This window comes from Acipenser ruthenus, chromosome 51 (genome assembly GCF_902713425.1).
Source record: "Acipenser ruthenus chromosome 51, fAciRut3.2 maternal haplotype, whole genome shotgun sequence".
In the NCBI taxonomy this organism is placed as follows: domain Eukaryota; kingdom Metazoa; phylum Chordata; class Actinopteri; order Acipenseriformes; family Acipenseridae; genus Acipenser; species Acipenser ruthenus.
This window is the reverse complement of record NC_081239.1, coordinates 498,720-522,398: the sequence shown is the minus strand read 5'-3', so window position 1 is coordinate 522,398 and position 23,679 is coordinate 498,720. Positions and strand designations below refer to the sequence as shown.

General features: G+C 43.5%; 1 protein-coding gene across 3 annotated transcripts in view; it reads left to right on the top strand.

The window, feature by feature from the left end:
• The window catches only part of LOC117398547 (pyruvate carboxylase, mitochondrial), a 254,983-nt gene that overhangs the window by 34,677 nt on the left and 196,627 nt on the right, over positions 1–23,679 (top strand). For all 3 annotated transcript variants that reach the window (XR_009320006.1, XM_059015665.1, XM_059015664.1), the window contains exon 10: positions 16,007–16,189. Coding sequence is in view for 2 of the 3 variants with exons in the window: in XM_059015665.1 (XP_058871648.1) it covers positions 16,007–16,189 (183 nt within the window). In the remaining variant the exon portion in view is untranslated. The remainder of the gene's footprint in view (positions 1–16,006; positions 16,190–23,679) is intronic.

Sequence of the window (23,679 nt, the reverse complement as noted above, 5' to 3'; positions counted from 1 at the left end):
CCTGCTGTCACGTTGCTGCGTGTGATCTTTCTGCTTCCAGCGATGCTTGTTTGGGCAACGCAAGACAGCAAAGGAGGTTTTACTTCTGTGTGTTTTGAAAGAAAAAAAGCAAGCGATCAACAGCCGGGAGATAGACTTTGGCCTTGTTTATTTCTTTTGATGCATTTTCCTAGCCAAGGTTAGGATAGTGCAGGAGTAGGAGTTCAAAAAGAAAAAAAACAAAAAAAATCCCTTTTTCCCCGAAGTCTAATTTTATTCTCATCTTCATTTAAACAGCCAGAGGAGTGATTTTTGGTTTACAGAAGCCAGCGCCTAGCTGCTGTAAAGGGAACCACGTTCTGCATATCATGATGGGTATCAAATCGTGACATTAGGGTATCGTTAATCCGAATTCAAGCCCGGTAAATTCAAACCTTTTTCCAGCATGTCGACTAGTCGCCACTTAAAGAAATATCAAATACTGGAATTGGTAATGTAACTTTTTAAAAACGGCTTGAAATTAAATTGAATAGCAGTTTCACCCGGTCCAGGTTTTACTGCTACCAGCTTGATCAGCCCCCAGTGTGTCTAGCTAACAAGCTCAGGGTGTGTCTGATTATTAAACTCCCAGTGAAACCAGGACTGGATCGCACTGCTGTGCGACGGAAGTCTTGCTTCCATCCCTGCTGTTTTGGGGTACAGGAGATTTCTCAAGCGAGAGAGAGAGTGGGGTGCAGGAGATTCAGAAATTAATAAACGCTAGCCCTGAAAATCACAGGCGTGCAATTGACATGAATACGATATTCAAAGCAAAGGGCGAACGAGGTCTGCTGATGAGCACACATCCGAACTGAGCTGACAATAAAAACAGGCTCGAGCATCTTCAAAAACAAGCACAGCCCCATGCAGGAATCCTCTTCCCCATTTTAAAATTGGATTTTCTTAATCCTGCGGTTTTGTGGTGATGTGTGTATCAGGAATGACACACAAGACAGTTCACCTGGCTCTACACAACGATGTGTATCGCTCAGGCAAACCACGGGGTTCAGTCCTGTTAATGCATGTTTAGGAACATTTTTTAATTTAAACCAAACACTGACTTGGTTGTACAAAAGGCTTTCACACTTGTGTGTTAGGATCGTTTTAATATTACTAAAAGTAAGCCTTTAAGCCAAATCTGTCAATACAGAGCTGTAATGTTCTGGGTGTCTGTCTGTTGCATACAAACCTGTCTAGTTTACTAAAACGGACTAGTTTGATCGGGTTCAATGAAACTGCAGAGTTTCTGTGCATCTTGTGCTCTTTTGAAACGGGTTTGACTCGCAGCAGGTTTATTTGTGTTCTGGCTGCACTTGCTTTTGCTGAAGACTCACCCTTGTAGTCTTCAGTCCCATAAAGAGCCTTGAATGAATTGGGATTCTCCACTTCTGAATGATGAGCTGTGCTGGGGAGCTCTGAGACGTTACGCTTTCAGAGGCCATGCAGGAGATACAGATCTGGAACTAACAATTCATTACTGAGTGCAACTCATTTTAAAACAAAGGTAGAAATGGATTGTCTGTCCGTCTCGTGTGTCTCTGTCTGTCTGTCTGTCTGTCATTACACACAGGGTCATCTTTTTAGAAAGGAAGTTACCACACTACCTCATATAAAATGAAGTTTGTCTCAGTGTCCTCCTCTCTCCCCAGCCCTGTCATGTCTGCCCCTGTCTCGTCGGGCTCTCTGGTTTTCTCGTGCCAGTTGGTCAGTCTGTAGTGAGTTTTATTTTTTTGAAGTGCTGATCTGTAGCGTCACAGAGCGCGGTCTTTGATTTTTATTCCAAAGCCAGATTCCAATCCCCGGAGGGCAGCGTCCTTGCACTGTGTCTGCTGGCTGTTTTTGAATGCCAGTGTTGCATGCGTTCTGTCAGCAGGAGGGCTCTGTGGCTGGTGGTGGGTTCAGCAGCATTGAAATTATATCACACAGAATCAGGCCATCCATCTAGCCCTGTAGTGCACTTTTTATATAGAAGCTCGTTTGCTGCATCTGTGGCCTGGGGTTTTTTAATCCCAAAGCCAAGTTTTTAAAGCAATGGTCTTACTGTGGTACAAAACCTAAGGGGTTGAGTAAACCGCTGTGAATCAAGTACTACATAAACAAACGCTCGCAGTAACTTGACCGTTCGTTTTGATTTGAAATACGAAGGCATGCAGTTCATTCCCAAATGTACATGTGTAACGTATTGCAGAGGAATGGAAATAAGACTCCAGTTTCGTAGCGGTTTGATCCATTCCTGGTTTTACTAATGAGTTTTAAAAACACGCCTGGTACCTTAAGCTCACTGTGGCCAAGTATTTAGTAGTTTTCCAGAGTGTGGTAAAGCACAGCATAGGCAAACATTGTAAAGAATACAGAGGTAAAGTATATTAACAAACATGGCAAAGCAGGGTAAACTATGCTGTGCATTTGCAGCTCTATACCTCTATTGAATTGCTAAGGGAATGGTGGAAATGCTGGGGGAGGGGAATTTAAAGGCAACAAACAATTTCTGTTGACTGTAATAAATCTCGCTGGAAGGGAGCATTTGAATTTCATAAGCTTTCGAGATTCGTTTTACGTTTTTCATATCCTGACTACTTTGAAGCCAATCCTATTAGGAAAAAAGAAATCTGATCGCCTCAGCCTGTGCGCTGTTAATTTGTCCCCCTTCTCCCCTCCTCCTTGCAAATTGGTTCCCGTTGTCTGTCCCGTGATCAAGATTGACGGATTAATTGATCTGGGTATTAAATGGGTTGCCACACGCTGTAGCACTTTTTCATATTCTGCAGTGTGTTGCACATTTGATATGCTCATGTGTTTATGATGTATAATTCTATATTTCGTCTGCCACAGTCGCTCTTCGTCATGTTATGCAACCGCTTCCTGAGCTGAAGCAGAGTCTGCAATTATTATTTAAATAAATTTGCCCACGGAAAGCATCAAACACTGAGGCAGCCTCCTTGTTTTTACAGCTCTGTCTCCTCTCTCTACTCTTGCACGCCCCGGTGCTAGCTGCTTTATGGAATCTGATCCCTACGCTAATCGAATCTCTAGTTTGCCATGCAGTCTCGTTTTGTAGCGCTATGGGGCTGGCACTCGTTTGTGAACGGCCTCATCTTATGCTAATGTTATCAAGTGTTGTGGAAATTGATGTCAATGTGAGTGATATTAACTATAGATTTTACCATCAGTCGCTGGTCCCCCATTGACTCCTGTTATTCTGACCAGGACATAATACTGAGTACCCTTGGTGTGCTATAGTAAAAGCATAGGGAAGCATTGTAAAGAAAGAGAGGTCTGGTAAAGCATAGGGACGCATTGTAAAGCACAGAGAGGTCTGGTAAAGCATAGGGAAGCATTGTAAAGCACAGAGAGGTCTGGTAAAGCATAGGGAAGCATTGTAAAGCATAGAGAGGTCTGGTAAAGCATAGGGAAGCATTGTAAAGCACAGAGGTCTGGTAAAGCATAGGGAAGCATTGTAAAGCACAGAGAGGTCTGGTAAAGCATAGGGAAGCATTGTAAAGCAGAGGGGTCTGGTAAAGCATAGGGAAGCATTGTAAAGCACAGAGAGGTCTGGTAAAGCATAGGGAAGCATTGTAAAGCAGAGAGGTCTGGTAAAGCATAGGGAAGCATTGTAAAGCACAGAGGTCTGGTAAAGCATATTCAATCAAACCATGGTAAACTAACCCTTGTCCCATAGTAAAAGCCCAGCAAAGTGTGTAAGCGTGGTAAAGCATATTCATAAACATTGCAAACCAGGGTAAACTATGATAGGAATGGTATAACCAAGGGGGTTAAACAACTGCAAATATATACCAGGTTTTATAACGGAGAGAGACACTAAGCAGGTTTGAATCCTCCACCCCCGGCAGCTACAAGTCTTTTAAAAGTGTGCAGACAGAGAGATAGGATGAAAGTTGACAGAGAAGAGATGGCAAGCTCTTTATTTTATTTTTTTCCACTGTACGCGTTTTATAGCTAGCAACGTTTTTGGAGATTTTTTTTTTTAGTATATATAAAATACATGCCCTGGAATTGGGAAACCAAACTCATGTCCTCTTCTAAACAAATTCCCTGTCAGCCAAGAATCGCATAACTAACTCTGCAAGCACCTGTTCTCGCTGCACCCGGATATCAGGGATGGGGAATAAGACTCCCGTTGCACCAGCGGTCTGATCCATTCCTGGTTTTACTGCGAGTTTGACACACCTGAGCTTGTTAGCTAGACACACTGGGGGCTGATCAAGCTGGTAGCAGTAAAACCTGGACAGGATCACACTGCTGTGCAACAGGAGTTCAGCCCTGTTCTGTTTCACCAAATCTCTCTTTACAACAGGAGTCTCCAGCCCTGGTCGTGGAGCGCTACAGGGTCTTTAGTTTCAACCGAGCTCTCCGTTACTTTAACTGAAGAAATTACTGGCTTAATGATTCAAGATTTAACACGTGTTCCAGATCTTTAGCCATTGATAAGACACCTATAAAACCTGCAGTACTGGGGGCTCTCGTGCACGCGGTCGGAGACCCCCCCCCCCCCCCCCCTGCTTTACCATGCTTTCCCTGTTCTTTATTACTTTGATATGCTTTTACTGTGGGACACTATTTTTTATAAGGGGTGACCTTTTTAAAATCCGCATGAGCTTGTAACCTGTACACACTGTGGCAAATGAGAATGGATGAAACCGCTGTGCAATAGGAATTTTGTTTCCACAACTGTATACGAAAAATCTCACTGCTCCAAACAATTAAAGAATTCAGAAGTTTCGTGTTGATCGTAATCAGCCAGCCTGTTTAGTGTTGGAGCAGCCAGACTAATCGTTTTTAAATGCAGTGTTTTTTTCATTTTATTGCATCTGCTGTGCAGTAATACATTTCTCTGGTTCACAGTGCCATTCCCTGATCTCCCTGCAGAGAAATTAAACCAGACTGGGGTTTTTAAATTTCTCGTGTGTGTGGTCTCTCTCTGTCTCTCTCTGTCTCTCTGTCTGTCTGTCTCTGTCTGTCTGTCTCTCTCTGTCTGTCTCTCTCTGTCTGTCTCTCTCTGTCTGTCTCTCTCTGTCTGTCTCTCTCTGTCTGTCTCTCTCTGTCTGTCTCTCTCTGTCTGTCTCTCTCTCAGTTATTTAAGGGGGAAAAGCAACACACATTTGTCAGTTTCAACCAACTATAGTCCAGAAGCTTTTATACCTGGGATGTTTACACAAAGATCTTTACTTTGAAGCTAGTGTTTGTCACTCCAGATTTATTAATTTTGCAGGCAAAGAAAATTGCAACCTAAAAAACATTGCAATTACCTCCTAAAGCTGCTCCAAATTCGTGAGCAGAAAACCCAGGAGAGGCACCTGTTGAAACTGTAAATGCATTTTAATTTTTTTTAATGAGGTACAATTTGAGATCATTTTTCTTGGATGTCACGGAATACTTTCTGCGATGCAGAATTATCAAATGCATTTAAATGATGGACTGTTAAGACAGTAATTCGGGCAAGCGAGACTGGGAGAGGTATGGATTTGTGCCAGCGATGAACCATTTGAGCTACTGTTTCTCAAATGATGCATACCAAAAGCATTGCAAATTAGTCTAACTCGCACTAGACTTGCTGGCGTCCAGAACTCTTGTTCAGGTTTATAACTGAAATAGGTGTATAGGTAACCAATTGATTCAACACCCCTGAATGAAATGCATCCACACCAGGAATGTGCTGCCACCTGGTGGAAGCATGGTGCAATTGCTTTAAAGAATATAGGGTCTGGCAAACGGTTTAAAAGACATTCATCTTGCAGTCCAGTGTCAGACCGCTTCTTGGTGGCAGAACAGCCTCTTATCCCTGCTTCTCTCCTCAGGTGCTAAAACCCTTTCTTGTTGAGTTTAATGGAGAGTGTTGACAGTCTATTATAAACCTCTTCAGTCTGGGCCGTGCACTGGGAATCCTTTAGAACATCAAAGGCAGCTCTGCTTCTAGGATCAAAACGTAATCCGAGTCGGCAAGCCGGGGATAATGCGCGAGCGATATAAACGCCCTCGATCCTTGCCCAGCCGCATCTGCTTTCTCCAAACAGCTGATTTCCAATTGCTCTGCCTTTTCTATTGTCGTGAGATGCTTTTGTTACACGCTGCGAAGATCAGGCGTGATAGAGTACATCTCTGCAGAACGAAGGCTCCCACAGGGTAGTGCTGCGTGCGCAACTTGTAATTTTACATAGTGCTTAATTTGAATCTACACCCCTACCATGTGACCATAATACCCCACGAACCTTTAGGGTTAGGCTACTCTGTATTAGTTATGGCCGATACACCACAAACGTTAGGTTATTGTTATGAAATAAGCTTTAGTTTTAATACCTAAATATATCTATTCTGAGTTGCGCACGCAGCACTATGAAACCGCACACGCGTTCTTCTCTTGATGTTTTGGGTAGTTTAAGCGACAGCTTGCCTCCCCCCTCATCCCCTCAAATTGTTTTAAGCTCTCCCAACACTACTGAGCATAAGCGATTTTGAGCATCCCAGTCTGGCCACCTCAGATAACAATGCTTTGCCAATTCACCTGATAATTGGATAAGCGGTACACAACTGCCTAAGCAGTGTGGATTACAGATGAATGGACATGGGCTCCCTAGATCCGGATATCCTCAACTGCTTTGAGAGGAGGCTTGGTGATCTAGCGGTTAGAGAAAAGGGGCTTGTTACCAGGAGGTTCCTGGCAATCCCAGCTCAGCCACTTCCTCAGGGTTTGCACAATGAGCAAGTCACTTGACATCCTTGTGCTCAGTCCTTCGGATGAGTTGTAAAACAAACTAGGTCTTTATTGGAAGTGACTCTGCAGAGGCAGCAGTTGATGATGCATAGTTCACCCCCTAGTCTCTAAGTCGCTTTGGATAAGTGTCTGCTAAATGACTCCTAGATCGCGTTAATGCTGTGCTTTGTGGCCGTCGCAAGGGATTTATCATCCTGCCCGTTGCTGTTGACGTGGGGGAATCTATGCTGGAATGTGGAGTAACAGGAGAGGGATGGGTGAAGCATCTCTTCTGAAAACGCTAACCTTTTCAGTTTTGTCTTCTGGGCACACAGTACTGTCACTCTGGCAGTGATAATGCCACTTCAGATTCACAGCAGCTGCTAGATTACAGCCCGAGGGCTGCTTTTGTGTTGTCTAGCTGGCTGTGAGGAGAGTATGTGTGTGCGAGGAGGGCTCTCGTCAGGGAGACTGGCAGCACTGACCTCCCACCCCTCTGTCTCACACCTGGCAGTCAACATTTCCACCTCTGCAGAAAATGAAGCTGCCCAGATTAGGAGCAGTGACTAGCTGTGCCACAGGGGGGACCATGGTGCTATTGTAAGAAGCCAGCGATCTGATAACACGAGTCCTCCTGCAGCCAAGAGGATTATATAGATGTATTTATTTTAGACACACACTTGTAGATTAAGTAGTGTTTTTTTTTTCTATCCCTGATTTTTATATTCTTACTAATACGACCAACTCCAGTGATCAGGATTTCTGAACATTTCAAATTGCCAGTTTGCTTCGTTATGACAGCCGTTGGTGGAGCTTTAAAAAGTGTGACCTTTTTACAAAGCGGTCCTAGTCTGCTCCTTATTCCCGCTGTCCCTGCTTTTTCATCATTTTTTTTTTTAATGGCAATTGTCAAAGGCTTTTGTGCATGCATTTCAAAGTTTAATTGCCTTCCTAACAGTACTGGAATTGTGCTAATAAGATTGACGGGTGCTCTAATTAGCTAATGCCCCTTTTTAAAAAGTGTAGAATTTCCATCAAGATTAAAATCCGAATTGGATTATGCAATGCTGTCTATTGTCAACAGTGCTGGCCTTTTTCTCTTGATCCTCTTCGTGCTCGGCCTCGCTGATGCATCGTTGGAGTAGAAAGATCTTCACAGGAAGGCGTTTATAATGAGCTAGACTGCGGCAGGGTTATCAGACAAGCACTTCAACAGATTTTAATGAGGTCCTCAGTACTTGATAATCAAGCCTGCACCTTTCTGAAGGTGTATTGCCACTATGAACTGCAATTCAAATGCTGTCGTTTTTTTTTAATACAACTGAACACTTCCATGCTAACCTAGAAACAGCCATTGCTTACAATGTTATACCTGGCAACACAATGTGTTTCTTTCCTAGACGCCATTACCCAGGGCGACTTAGTTGCATGCAAGAATTACAATACAATTAAGAGCAAGATGCAATGACTTGAGGGCAGATACAAAACACAGTACGATTTGATATCGGGGCAGTTCAAGAGCAGATAACAGTGTTGATAGTTACATCAGGGTTAGATAAGAGTGCAAGTGAAATACAAGATCCTACAGATTGGGTTAAGTGCAGGATTAAATACATAGGGAGCAGATAAGTGCAAGTTAAAATGCATTAAAGGCAGAGTGCTATATTCTCCAGAAGGGAAGAGTTGATATTTACAGGTGTTGTCTGAAGAGGTGAGTCTTGAGGAGGCGCCGGAAGGTGGTCGGGGACTGGGCAGTCCTGACATCCATAGGAAGGTTGTTCCACCACTGCGGGGCGAGGGTGGAGAAGGAGCGGGCTCTGGACGCAGGGGAGCGTAGAGGAGGTAGAGCCAGTATTCTAGTGCAGGAGCAGCGGAGAGGTAGAGTGGGGGTGTAGGGAGAGTTGAGGGTCTGGAGGTAGCTGGGTGCAGTCTGGTCAAGGCATTGGTAGGTGAGGACAAGAGCCTTGGCGCTGAGGAGGGGGGCGCTATATTGTAAATAGCATATCGTTGCTGGCGGTGTGTGATTTGTCTTTTTGTCTTTTTAAGCATTGTGTTTTTAGTTTATTTCCTCCCCCCAGTCTTCCCTGGTAATTTTCTGATTTTTAAGCAGCTTCATTTCAAACTGTTTGTTCTTCTGTGTCTCCCTGAAGCCCACATTAGAAGGATGTAAATTGACTTGTAAACGCAAGCAGCTCAATATCATAATTGTTGCCAGCCCGGTCTCCCTGCGTTCGCTGAAATGTTTAGTTTCACAGTCAATAAGGGTTTCACCCTCTTAATAATGAGTCCTGCCTTTTAAGGCATCTCTGTGCTGTGTGTGTGCAACCAAGTATGAGAGCCTCTCTGTGCTGGTGGAGCAGAGAAACGGGCTCTTGCACTCTCTGAACAGCCTCCCTCTGTGCTGGTGGAGCAGAGAGGCTCTTTTATACTCTCTGAACAGCCTCCCTCTGCTCTGTGCTGGTGGAGCACAGAAGGAGGCTCTTAAACTCTCTGAACAGCCTCCCTCTTTGCTGCTGGAGCAGAGAGGCTCTATTGTAGAAGATGGTTGTCCTTTTAAATTCAGGAACATTCAGGTGCATAGGTTGGACTGCACTGAACTTTTGCAGAGAGTTTACAAGAGCTAATATTAAATCTATGACTTAATGATGAATTGTGTTCTCTTTTTTTGGTGTCTAGTGGCAGTGCTGCTCCCGTCTCCAGTATTAATCACCAAACTTCTGAAATCTGTCACTCTGTTCCCATGGCAACAAGGTTTTTGTCTGGGTACTGAGTGACAGGCAGCAGCAGGGAAGGAAGGCTGCGTTTATTAATTTTAAAAAATTGTGTTTATTTGTGCCAGAGATTCATTCCTAGGCATACTGTAACTTTTGATTTTGTGTGCTATTTTACATGGAGGGTTTGCATGGTCGCTGGTATGAGAATAAGATTTTAAATACAAGTTGGTGCCCTTTTTTACTTTTTTTTGGTAGATATCCTTAATATTAACCTCCTGACCTATCCTGTTCTGTGTGAGGAGAAAACCCTTGATAGAAATTTCTTTATACTTTTTTTGTGTGTGAGCCTGCAATGGCTGGCTGGCTGGGGGAGGGGGGGGGGAAATTGAACCCACAACCTCCACACAGAACAGCAGCTTTAGGAAAAAAACAAAAACAGCTGCTGCTCAATTTGCCGTTTTGCATTTTGATCAAAATGCTGCACCTCAACTGCTGCTTGTGTTCTAGTATTAAGACTGATTTTTCATTTGCAGCCCCTCCTTCAGGTGATTCTGTCTCCAGTCTTTTTCGGATCACATCCCCAGCGATCCTGGCTTAAGCAGTAGTTTATGTTTTCTGCCGGATCAGTCCTCGGTTCGAGCACCGTGTCATCGTGTTACTCAGAGGGTCTTTAGTAAGCAAGTGGCTCGTTCAACGACGTTCAGAACTGGAGCGTTGATCCTCGCGAGGTGCTGTGTTTTTAGCACGACTTATTTTTCCTGGCAGAAGAGATTTTAATCTCAATGTGACTTTCCCTGCTTTTAAATAAAGGCTAAAAATCACAACCACGTAGCGCCATTGTGTTTCTTGAATGAAGGATAAGCATGTTTAAGTGTCTGTTTCAGGGATGAAAGGTACGACTCCTGTTTTGCATAGCGGTTTTGATCCGTTCCTGGTTTTGCTATGAGTTTAATTAGACACCACCTGAGTTACCTGTGCATTGTGGCTAATCAAGCTGCTAGTAAAACCTGGAATGGGTGAAGCTGCTGTGCAATAGGAGTCTTTCCATCCCGGTGATTAAAACCTAATTTTACTTAACACATGCTCCTTTTTAAGTCTCTCTGTTGTGAAAATAACTATTGTTTTTCTGTAACTTGGTGTTGCTTGCCTCCTGGTCTCTCTTTTCAGATCAGTACAATACTTTTGTTCAAAGCTTCTGTGTGTGCAAGGATGTGATTGGTTTTTTGGTTACCATGACAGCCAACAAATGTAAGATTTCACAGCTCATCTTTTGGATTAAACAGCCACACTGCTTCCCTCCCAGTCTTGGCTCTAACCACTAGAGCCACACTGCTTCCCTCCCTCCCAGTCCCTCCTCAGCTCTAACCACTAGAGCCACACTGCCTCCCTCCCAGTCCCTCCTCAGCTCCAACCACTAGAGCCATACTGCTTCCCTCCCTCCCAGTCCCTCCTCAGCTCTAACCACTAGAGCCACACTGCTTCCCTCCCTCCCAGTCCCTCCTCAGCTCTAACCACTAGAGCCACACTGCTTCCCTCCCTCCCTCCCAGTCCCTCCTCAGCTCCACTAGAGCCACACTGCTTTCCTTCCTCCCAGTCCCTCCTCAGCTCTAACCACTAGAGCCACACTGCCTCCCTCCCTCCCAGTCCCTCCTCAGCTCTAACCACTAGAGCCACACTGCTTCCCTCCCTCCCAGTCCCTCCTCAGCTCCACTAGAGCCACACTGCTTCCCTCCCTCCCAGTCCCTCCTCAGCTCCACTAGAGCCACACTGCTTCCCTCCCTCCCAGTCCCTCCTCAGCTCTAACCACTAGTTGGTGCGAGCAGACTGTAGGGGCAAATCGACCAATCAAATGACAACGCACCAGTCGACCTATGAAACTGGTGGTCGAGTAATCTCGTGTCTCGCGATGGTGAAGTAAATGGTTTTGATTTGGTATCGTGTGTTCGGTGTTTTATGCACGGGGTGACATTTGTACACAGGATGAGAGGTCCTGGAATTTTGGCAAACGCTTCACTGTGATTGGTTGATTTTTCTGATAAGCTTCTCCCCACCCCCAAGAATTTAATTGTTCAGTGGCGTTCATAAACTCCGCTGGCACAGCTGAACACAGACCTTGTCAATTCCGAGAATTGCATTCCGATCATTGGAATATCACTAGACACTTAAACTCAGCAAGTCAAAGTCGAGACAAGGACACTAAATCCGGACAACATAATGAATTATGGATTTTTCTTTTTTTTTTTTAACAAGGTTGATTTTGTGCCTGTTCATGCGATGCAACGCTGCTCTGTTAACCCCCCCCCCCCCCAGGGCTGTCAGCAAGGAGGGAGGGGGGGGGGGGGAGGGGGGAGGATCGGCAATACACTCCATTTCACAGATAGGTTTGCAGTCTCCTGGATACCCACTGTAGCTCGCTGACAGACTGGCCCACTGAGACCAGCGACTGTCAGACAGGCTGCGATAGCCGCATAGTAGAGCATAAAAAAAAATAACCATTGGTTTTCCCTTTGTAAAAGCATAGGCAAGCATTGTGTGTGTGTGTGTGTATGTGTGTATATATGTATGTGTGTATATATGTATGTGTGTGTATGTGTGTGTGTATGTGTGTGTATATATATATATATATATATATATATATATATATATACAAATAAGAATTGTCGCCAAGCATATTTCAACTGTTAACTCGTAACATGTGTCATTTGAATGCAATAAGTTTTGTTTTAGTAATTCTAAAGTTAAGAGTAGGATTTGCAGCATTCACCAATGATCCTCTCTCTAATGCCTCACTGGAGTCATTTTTAAATGGCTCCCTTTTGATCTGGACTGAGCTTTTCATCCAATACCTGCCTATATATTAAGTGATCATTTAAGCAGACGCTTATCCAAAGCGACCTGGAGACTAGGGGGTGACCTATGCGTCAACCTACGAGTCACTTCCAATAGGAGCTCGTTTGTTTTACGTCTCATCCGAAGGACGGAGCACAAGGAGGTTCAGTGACTTGCTCAGAGTCACACACACACAGGGAGTCAGTGGCTGAGCCGGGATTTGAACCTCCTGGTATCGAGACCCCTTTCTCTAACCGCTGCACCACCAAGCATCCATTTTTATTGCTAATTTCTCTCCTGCACTTGTTTCCTCTTTATTGAAACTGGAAACAGGCAGTATTTACCAATTTATTCTACTTATTGAATCCCAGGTGCGATTTGATTTATTCTTTCACACTACTTTTGCATCCATATTCCATGAGAGCTTTTCTTTTTAAACAACTTCAGTCTTGGGTCTGTTTAGGATTGCGAGAAGTAATAAAAAGATGATCTTGTTTTAAAGACGCTGCTCAAGTTAAATGGACGCCAAGTAGGGAAAAAATGAAAACGCAATGCTCTTTCTATTCGATTAGCTATCCTGGGGCGATAGCGTGTCGTCTGATTTTGTTTTGTCCTCCCCTTTTCATTTCGAACGCAATCTATTGTCTGTTAGGACTGACGAGAGAGGGAGGCTCAGTCGCTTGCTTTTTAATGAGTTGGTTGCTACCCAGAACAATGGATTTTTTTATTGAATTCTTCTCACTCCTTGCTGCTCAGCTCAGGAGTGGTGTGTGGTTTTTGAATAGATAGATGCAGACACGAAAGCATATGGAAGATGTGTATTGCAACTGCAGATCGCGAAACTACAAAGCTGACTGGGTAGAATTCATGTTTTTTTAATCTTGTGTGTGTGTAAACCATTTATTTTCTAAACCATTAAATACCCAGTAAAAATGAATCCGTACTGGTTCCTTAGTGTTGCTCCCACCTTGCAATCTGAATTCAAAGATTGTGTCCAGGTGGGGAGACAGGATCTCTCGCCCTCTAACAAGAAGCGCTTTTCATCTGCTCTCCTTCCTGTGCCATTGAGGCTTCCCATTCCATCCGTTTCCATGGAGACAGGGGCTGGTGTGCAGCGCGGTCTTGCTCGCAGTCCGCGGGAGCCTCTGTGAAGAGACTCTGTGCTTTTTGTGTGTCTGCAATTGAGCCATCGCTGTACCGCTCCTGCTGTGTGAAGGATTTCCCTGCGATAGGAAGCTGTACAATACAGATCACAATCTGCAGGTCGTGATAAGAGAAGCATCACTGTATGTGTGGTGGACCAGATTAGCATAGTAATTTATATATTAATATAATATATACATTTACACCCTGATGTGCAAAACTCTTAGTCAGTCAGGAGTTTTAAATATATTGATTTTTGTTATGAGCTTCAGTTTACTCAAAACCTCCACTAGTGTTTTCCACTAATTTTATAAAGACTTTTTATTAATACAACTTAGTTTGGGTGAGACGAGACCAAGCTTTGTCATTTTTTAGCAGTCTAATTCACATTGATCAGAATCTTCAGAAACTTGTGATCACAACTCCAAGTAAACTATACATGAGCAGCTTATATGAAGTGTTGTAGTATAGAATCCAACGCATTTCCACTGTGCTCCTCAAGCCGTGTGCAGCTTAACGCAGCCTCTGGCTTAACGCAGCCTCTCGCTCTCTCGCTGATTTGAGAAGGGTTCTGGCTGTCTGTGGAGTGACTTGAAGGACCCTGGAGTGCACTGTGTAATGGGATCAGTGTCTTTGTGCTTCTCCTGTTTTCTCACTACTCAAGAGAATTGGATACCCAAGGACCACAGCAATGCTCAGTACCCTCTTATTTGTGCGTTTTCTTTTCAGATTCCTTGATCATGTGTTATACGCCTTTGTGCCTCTGTTATGATAGATAGATGTCTCTGTATATCTCTGCTGTTACGCAAGCCAGGTGTATATTGAGGCTTGGTGGGCTACTGGTTAAAGGGGCTTCTTACTGGGAGGTTCCCAGTTCAATCCCAGCGCAGCCATGGACTCCACGTGTGTGTCACTCTGAGCAAGTCACTTCACCACCTGGTGCTCCGTCCTTCGAATGAGACGTGAAACAAACAAGGTCCTATTGGAAGTGACTCTGCAGCAGCAGTTGTTGATACATAGTTCACCCCCTAGTCTCTGTAGCTTTGGCTAAAAACGTCTGCTAGATGACTCATTTTATTAACTTATCGTGCAGGTTTAGGGTGTTCTGTTAAATCTGAGGCACCGTGCATCAGAGTGCACTGTGCTTTTGTACCTGCAAGAAATGGGCAACCAAAATGATCAGTTGTGCCCCTCTTGCCTGGTTTTTAATGGGACACCCCCTGTAGAAGCGGCATCTCCCAATCTTTGCAGTCAATCCTAAAAATTGACGCATCTAAATTTTGCTGTGTAGTTTTATTCCATCTGTGTGGCAGGGCTGGAAATAAGACTCCTATTGCACAGCAGTTTGATCCATTCCTGTTTTTACTATGGGTTCAAGAGCTTATTACGTCTATACTGTGGCTAATCAAGCTCACAGTAAAAACTGGAATGGGTGAAACTACTATTTGCACAAGTTTAAAATGAAAGTTTGATATACAGCCAGATATAACCATCACTGGGGTAGCCCTCGATTTCTGATTTCTCAATAACTGGTGCTAAAGAATTCCCCGACCCAAGCCACAGTGTGTAGGCAACAAGCTAAGGTGTGTGGCCATAAACTCCTAACGGCCAGACGCTGGCTCTCCGATTCAGCCCTGGGAGTGAGGCGTCTTTGCACGTTCAGTTCAGCTTCATGACATCTTTATACCTGAACCTGCAAGCCATGTTGCTGGGGGGCTAGTCTGCTCCCCGCTGAGCTGCCAGAACACAGCGCAGTATATTTTTTAAAGGCTCTGCATCTAGAACAGAGCAAGAAATAAAGACCACAGACCTTGCCTGCAGCCCAGGTCTTCATTGGCTGTTTATCCAAAGCGCCGACCTCAATTCTGCGCCGCTTCATTCAGAGTGGCATAAATTAGCATTTAATCTGATGTGCAATTAATGGTTTGCTGAATGAGTTGCATGCCTATAGAAATCCCATGCGTGTATGAATCTGTCTATCATTAATTAGCCTGCTGTTTTGAGCTCATATTTCATGTGTGTTTGAGACGTTGTAGAGTTTCCTGCTCCAGTAAACAGACCTACAGAGACTGGTATGTCGTGTTACTGATGTTATTCTAGAAGCTATCCACGCTGCCTGCATTTGTGCATTTAAACCACAAGATTGCATTAACAAGACGTTTTCAAAGTGTGGTCATGTCAAAAATCTAATATAAATACAAAAATATATGTAGACACTAAGATAATTTGTACTTGCGTGTATGATGTAAGGGAGTTTCAGTGTAATGGGAGCAGATGGCCCCCAGTGGAGTGTTTTTAAACACTGGTTTTGCTGTCACTGTCTGATTTAAGGAGGCTTGGGGGTCCAGTGCTTAAAGGGGGCTTGATACCAGAAGGCTAGCTCAGCCACTGACTCACTGTGCGAGACCCTGAGCAAGTCACTTCACCTCCTTGTGCTCCGTCCTTCGGATGAGACGTCAAACAAACTAGGTCCTATTGGAAGCGACTCTGCAGCATTTGATGATGATGCATAGTTCACCCCCCTAGTCTCCCAAGTTTCTTTTGAACAAGTGTCCCCCCCCCAAATAATGATCATCTTCTCCTCCTTCTCCAGGTTTTCCGTAGCGGTGAGGGGATGGGCATCAGACTGGACAGCGCGTCTGCCTTCCAGGGAGCGGTCATCTCTCCGCACTACGACTCCCTGCTGGTCAAGGTCATCGCCCACGGCAAGGACCACCAGACAGCCGCCAGCAAAATGAGCCGCGCGCTGGCGGAGTTCCGAATCCGCGGTGTCAAGGTAGGAACCCGTTGTGCCTTTTTTAATATTTCTCGAACCCCTGCTGCGCGCGAAGTCTGTCCCTGCTAGTGCAGTCGTCGCTGTTCTTAGACCTCCTGCAGAGAACAGCGATCCTCACAAACCCGAGCAGCTGTTGCAGTTTGAATGGACAGTTAGCCCCGATCTGCACCAAGGATCCTCACCTGGGAGAGAGATCTGGACAATAGTGGCTTTTCTCTTTTGTGCAGCCTTAGAAGTCCAGTTGACCTCCTTTTGAGTAAGCAACAACGCTCTTCAGCTTGTGAGCGTGCTTTTGAATAGTCGAAGCGAGACCTTTTTTTTTTCTTGGTTGTATAGTCATGCCTTTTTTGTTGCAGTTTTAATTTTTTAGGGGGTCAACTTAATGTTTTGCCACGGTCTGTGATCGCATGACCGCTGCCTCCTGTTTTTTGTGGTTTTTGCTCTGTGCTGTTAAAGATAATGGCATTGATTGGAAACTTCAGCCATCGCTATCCTTCGCTAGTTTTATCCCTGTCTTTAAACGAGAGCCCATGGCGGATATTTTAAAATCATACTGTGGTAAAGACAAACCTGCCAGGTGAAATTGATTTTTCAAAATTCAGTGATGCTATGGGATTGGTTCAGCAGTTTTATTTATTTTTACAACCTGAAAGAGCTTCTTGTCGAGTGGGCTTTTAAACCCAGCACGCTCTAAAGAGTATGCTAATGTTATCGTGATGAGCTGTTCTGGTAAAAAGGTCACGTTTTCTCCTGCTGCTGCTGTTTTTAGCTTCAGTGAACCTGTCTTATTTTGTTTGAACCTGGTATATATTTGCAATGGATAACGCCCCCTGGTCATCGTTTTAAGCTCTATTCAAACAAAGGAGGATGGGCAGCCCTGCTTTGGCAGTGTCCATTAGTTCCTTCACACTGACCGTGCAAACAGACTAGCGATTTTGGGCTGCGACTGATGTAACCTCCATAGCCATTCCAAGCACCTTTTCAATGGGGGTCTTTTTATAAGAGACTGTGGAAGGCAAACTATCAGACTTCCTTTTTGTGTGCTCATGGTCTTTTTGCAGATCTTTCTGGGATGTGAAAGGTTTAAGACAGACTAACGCAGAGGAAGTTGCCTCTCGCAATCAGCCCGGCTGTAAATAACAGGGTCGCTCGCAGGGTATAAAACACACGACTTGATGAGCTGCTGTGTTTGTTTTGGAAGAAGCGGCTTGCTGTCTCCTTCCGATGCGAGAAACCAGCGTCTTTTTTTAATAAACTTTGAAACCAATCATTTTGGGTAGGTTTTCTTTAGTACAGGATAAGCGTGTATCTGAAGGCCACAGTAATAGACAGCAAGTTTAGTCAAACGAGGCTGCAGCACGTTTTAAAGGTTAGAGGTGCGACACATCGCGACATGCAGGTGGCAATACGATGTCTATCCCAATTTACATGCAAGTCAAAGTACCAAATTTATTTGATCAGTGTGTTAAAATGTGAACTTCAGTATTGCTGTGCTTCTCTATATAGAATAAGATGTGCTGGTTTGGTGGTGCAGTTTAACTGCCTTATTTCTGCACCAGTCATCGTCAAACTTGGAGGCTTCTGTAGACGTTTCAGATTGCATTTGGCTGTAACCCGATACTCCTATTTCAGCCAGATATTTCTGAACTTGCAGATCCTGTGTTAATTATGTGATTATGAATCTCTTCCCAGTGCATGTGCTGGCTTTAAAAAAAAATTGGCAGTCCGCGCACGTGTAATTCAGCCTGTCAATCCCTGATTTTTAGAATTGAATTACATCAATGCAGGCTGGAGAACATGCACTGACCAGCAACAAAATAATTAGGAACGAATCTTGTCGTGCTGGAGTGGTGAAGCCAGGGTAGTAATTTTTATTGAGATCCTGTCTTTTTTTAATTGTGTTCTTTTCTTGAATATTTCTCGACCTGTCATGACCAGACTTGATTCATCATGCTAAATATTGGTGCAGCGCACGGAGTTGTGTGCAGATGTGCAGCCTGGATTGTGAAAGGCCTGATCCGAGAGAGGAAATCGGAAGAGCTTTTATGTTACGCAGGAGTGTCGGAGTCCTGTCCTGACTTGCACTTCTTGCTTTCTGAGAGCCGTGAGAATCGCAGCTGAAACGCAAAACAAGCAGAATTTGACACAGGACTGTAGGTTCTGTTTTCTGTGCGTCTCTGGGGGTGTGTTTTTCAGATGTCTACACGCACATCAGATTTATCCAGTGTTTTATTTAAAGTTATTCCTGATGGCTGCAGAAAACCTTCTGGGAGTGAAATGTGTGTTATTGATTTTGCCTTTTCTCCCATCAAATCGGCAGACTGCTATCGATGCCTGTACAGAATTTACAGCAGCGCACATTGTGTGCAGCACCTAACTTTTAAAGCGTCCATTGAAATTGAAAACCAGATAACTGCGTCCCCTTTTAGAGGAAAGGGTCCCGAGAGAAGCAATCCTGCATCTCCCTGTCCCTAATTATTATTATTATTATTATTATTATTATTATTATTATTATTATTTTATTTTTTTTTTTTACTGGAAGGGACTCCTCAGTCAGCTGGCTGTTCGATTGGAAAGTTGAGGGCTTGTCTCCCCTGGTAGACACGACCGCGTCATGTGCAGGGGGAGTCCTACAGTCAGGGGAGCACTGGGGTCCCGGAAAGTCTCCCCTGGTAAAGCCAGGACTGCATGGTGGGTCTGTCGGGGGAACGCAGGGGTCCCAGAGCGTCTTGGATCATCTCGGTACTTGTTGCGCTCGGAGCAGCGCAGGCAAGCTTGTGAAAGTTCCCGTGCATTGGACTGTAGAAACCAGTTCTGAGAGGCAGCATTTCATCACAATGCTCTTATTTAACACTGCATTCCCCTCCCATGTGATACGAAGAGGAATATCACAGCAGATGGCAACACTTGATCCCAGCTGGAGCATTTTAACAGCCTTGTTCAAAGGCAAGCCAGTTTAGCTGGTGTCGGAACAAGGCAGAGAGAGGGAGATCGTGACTCATTCCTTTCAACGCATGGCTGGGATTCAGGCTCGTCACAGACAGATGGATCTGCGTTTGCAGAATTAGTCATCTTTGTTTTTTAGATGTACGCTTGACCGCTCCATTTTTTTCTTTTGAGGTTTCAGTCTCTGGGGATCACTTTGTTCTAGTGGGGTCAAAACATAAACGTAATGTACGAACGAGAGGAGGCCATTCAGCCCATCCTAAGCTCATCCGGTTCCTAGCAGCTGATCTCAGAATGGTCAAGTCTGGTCTCAAGGTCCAAGGGGCAGGCGTGTCCCACAAACAAGGCTAACTTTGTTTTGCAATGAGGTGCACGAAACAGGGTTTAAAATGTACCGACCCCCAGGTTTGGATCCAGTCGTCCAAATTGGCCTCCTCATGATGCTTGAGTCGCTCTCAAACGTATTAGTTTGAACAAGCAATTCCTTGTGTAGCTTAAGGGGGTCAAAGTATCCAAGTGTTTCTGTTTCAACAGCATGACTTGGTAGCTCATTCTTCACCCTCACCACTCTGTGTGAATAAGTGTGTCCTCTGGTCCTGGCTTCTGCAGAGTAATGTTTTTGGGTTAATGATGTCGACTCCTCCTAAAATTTTATTGACTTCAGTCATGTCACCTTTTGATTTCTTTCTTCCAGGTCTAAATAGTCTGTGCTTTCAGCCTTATCCATCCTAATCTACAATAAAGAATAGGTATTTGCTCTAGTGTTTTTAGACCCAGCTTTCAGTATTGTGGTGATCCCTATGGTCCCTCGCACTAGAGATCAATGCAAAGTCCTCCAATTATTATTATTATTATTATTATTATTATTATTATTATTATTATTATTTATTTCTTAGCAGACGCCCTTATCCAGGGCGACTTACAATCGTAAGCAAATACATTTCAAGTGTTACAATACAAGTAATACAATAACAGCAAGAAATACAATAACTTTTGTTCAAGTGTGACAAACCACAATTCAATAATACAGCAGATAATAGTGATAGTTACATCAGGATATGATTAAATAGTGATAGTTACATCAGGATGTGATTAAATACAAAGTACTACAGGTTAAACACTTGGCAGATTACAATATTCTGAAGTACAGGATTAAATGAAGTAAAATAGGGGGCAGATAAGAGCAAAATAAAGCACATTTACATGAAGGGTGATAAAAACAGGAGTTCTACAGGTGCTGTTTGAAGAGGTGAGCAAGCATGTGTTTTTGCTTGTCAATTTTAACAATTAAGATCTCCACAATTTTTATGTGTTTGTATCTAGCAGTACTGAAAATATAAAATCCTTGAACTAGAACTCTTTCTCAATGCACGCCTACTGCAAACAGTTTATGTGTTATCGTTGCCTGGGCAAGCGTGTCAAATAATATTGACAAAGGTCCCTCTGTAAATTTCATAAACTATTTTATAGAATGTCAGGGGGAAAAATCTCGCTCTCTCAAATTTAAATTGGCTTTATTGGCATGACAAATTACATACATGGCATAACCGACTAGTATTAAAATAGATTTGTCTTTATATATTTTAAACAGTATCTCTCCTTCCTCTTTTAAACAGAACCCTCCCTGTATATTAAAATATTAAACAGAATCTCTCTCTCTCTCTCTCTCTCTCTCCTCTCTCTCCTGTCTCTCTCCTCTCTCTCAAAAAACAGATGCTCCAATGCATTTCAATGAGTTGTTTTGCATTTAATCTTGCACGCTTTAATTCTTCCTCCTCCAATCACTCACGGTTATAAAAACAAGCTCTTGTTGCTTCACAACTGTGTAAATCGACTTCTTTACAAATCCAGTTCATCTAAACTGCCTGCCTACGTTTCCTTCCTCTTCGCTTAGCAAGCACCTCTCCAGAAAGCATGGCTTCTACTGCAGACTCTGTTCAAATAGGGCTTGCAGCCCCTAGATGAAAACACGGCCCTGAAACTTATGCATAACGTGTTTGAATTGCCCTGCTAAAAGGATTACTGTATCAAGCAATCTAGACAGGGGAAGCTCACTGCTATTTAAATTTAACCAAGGCTATTAAGATCAATCCTTTTATTAGTGCTTGCAATATTATCTCCTTTAAGTGGCGTTATCGCATGCGGGTTACACTACACTCACACTGAAATAGAAACCATTTGTGGTTTAAGTTTTGTCATTAAGACAGATTTGAGGAATACAGAAATTACGAAGTTGATTTGACACATGACCAAATTACTGCGTATTGATTTTCAGTTCAGGAGGTGAAGGCTGGATGTTGCAGCCACTAGAGGGTGCTAATCAAAGGATAATGATGAAGGATAATTTAATATTAAAGGCTGCCCGTGCTGGTTTTGTTTTACTTTATTTTTGTAAAGAAGTTTTAGAAATGTGGTTTGCGTTTTAATTATTATTACCAAGGTCAAGGATCTGCCGTTTGGTAGAATTGTGTGAAGTATACCGTACCCTCGCGTGCCACCCTTTTTAATGGCTTCAAAGTCCCAAGACGCCACTGGCAATATATCTATATACTATTGTAGATGTTTTAATGATTCATAGCCCACGCCATCCCCAAAGCAGAGGTGAGAATAAATCATGTGAAAGATATTGCTGCCTTTTTTATTTTATAGCTGGCTTTAAGACAACAGGCACGCACTGTGACAACCTAATGATGGTACTTAAGCTGTGGACTAGAATTGGTGCCACTTAGAGGGGTACTTGATTGCTGGGGGAATAGACACACAGTCGCTATCTGCTTCAATCAGATTTGGTTTCTATGCAGTTAATTATATAGCAACTGTTGGGTTTTTCTGTAATGCGTTCTGATACCTTGACACTGGAGTTTTTAAAATGTAGTGGCGTGTTAGTTTCACTGTGCCTGCAGTTAACCCAGAACTTGGGGGGCTGGGGGGGGGGGGGGGGGAGGGTAGTGTTTGGAACTTCGGTTGCCGCAAGCCTCTGCAGCTGTCAACTTCCCCTAATCGCTACTTTTTATTGCATGGAGTGTCGCTTTTTATTTATTCTGGTCATGGGATTTGTTTCAGAATTGTCGTTGTAGATAAATCTGCAGCCTTCTGCTACCTGTGCTTTAGGTCACACGTTTTGATTGCTGCCAGACTGCGTGTGTGTGTTTTTAAAAAAAATAAATGCTAGATCATAGGGAGTTTAGAATGAGAATTAATCTCCTGTATAGAATTTAGAGTATTCAGAGATTCTGAATTCTATAATAAGAGCAAAGATCTTCAAAACAGAGGGGCTGATGATGGTACTGCAGATTTTAGAAAGGGAGGGGTGGGGCTAAAGATGTGATGCTTTTTAATTGCTGCAAATGGGATTATAAATTTACTGTCATTTCTCTCTCAAATGTGTTTGTTGGCATGACTATTAAAAGTATTGTCAAAGTTATAACAATACAACAATTAACTGGTGTATATATGATTTAAACATTAGATTCCCCTCTCTCCTTCTCCTTCTCCTTCCCTCATTTTATTTATTTTTAATTCTACATTTGATCACACCGCACCTACAAAAATATTTCTCGTTTTTACAGCCCACAAAAAAGTGTCTAAGGGCATTTTGAAATGATCTACAATTCTAATCTTGCCTCCCCCCGTGGCCAGCTATCCAGCAAAGACTTCTAAAACATAAATTGCATTAATTAGTTTTTTTTTTTTTTTTACATGGGCAGGAAATCAAAGTAAGCCGGATCAAGCCCTTGATTCCTATTCGCCTGCCTTTTTAAAAAGAGGAACTGGATTATCAAAGACGTTTCAGATGCAGTTAGGCTTATTAATGGCCCCTGCTAGCGATCTGTGATCGCTCCGCTGTGTGGGGAGGGAGGGAAGACAGCTGCTGCTGGCTCAGTGGGTTTGGTTCAGTATCTTGCAGTTGCAAGAAAATTTCAATACAAGTAGGGGTGCATGGCTGGAGCCTGGTTCAGTACCTTGCAGTTTTAACATCAAATTGTTTCAATAACACTTCATTGAGGGGAGCTCTGAACCCCAGGACTGGGTGCAGCAGCAGCAGGGCTAGTGTGTTTCTAACCCTGCTCAAACTCCTGGCTCCTGATCATTTCAATATTAATAATACTAGACTTCATTGAGGGGAGCTCTGAACCCCAGGACTGGGTGCAGCAGCAGCAGCAGCAGGGCTAGTGTGAGTTTCTAACCCTGCTCAAACTCCTTGGACATGCTGGAGGCTTCAGAGTACTGGCCCTGCATGCTTAAATAAAATAAGAAGCCTGGACTCGCATGGAGATTAAGCTTGCAGTATGCATGCTTGGTTATGACAAATGTGTTGTACTCCTGAAAATGAATTTCTTCTGAAGGAGGAAAGAGTTTAATAAACATGCCAAATTATCCCAGCGTTTTTAAATGATCACGTTCTGTCCATTTTACGAATTGTGTGTTTATTTTTAAATGGAGTTTTACATTTTAGATAGGCTCTGGTGCTTCTGTTTAGTGGCCTAAATTAAATTTTGTATTGTTCCGCATCAATATCAAGAACGTGTTTTTTTTTTTTTTCT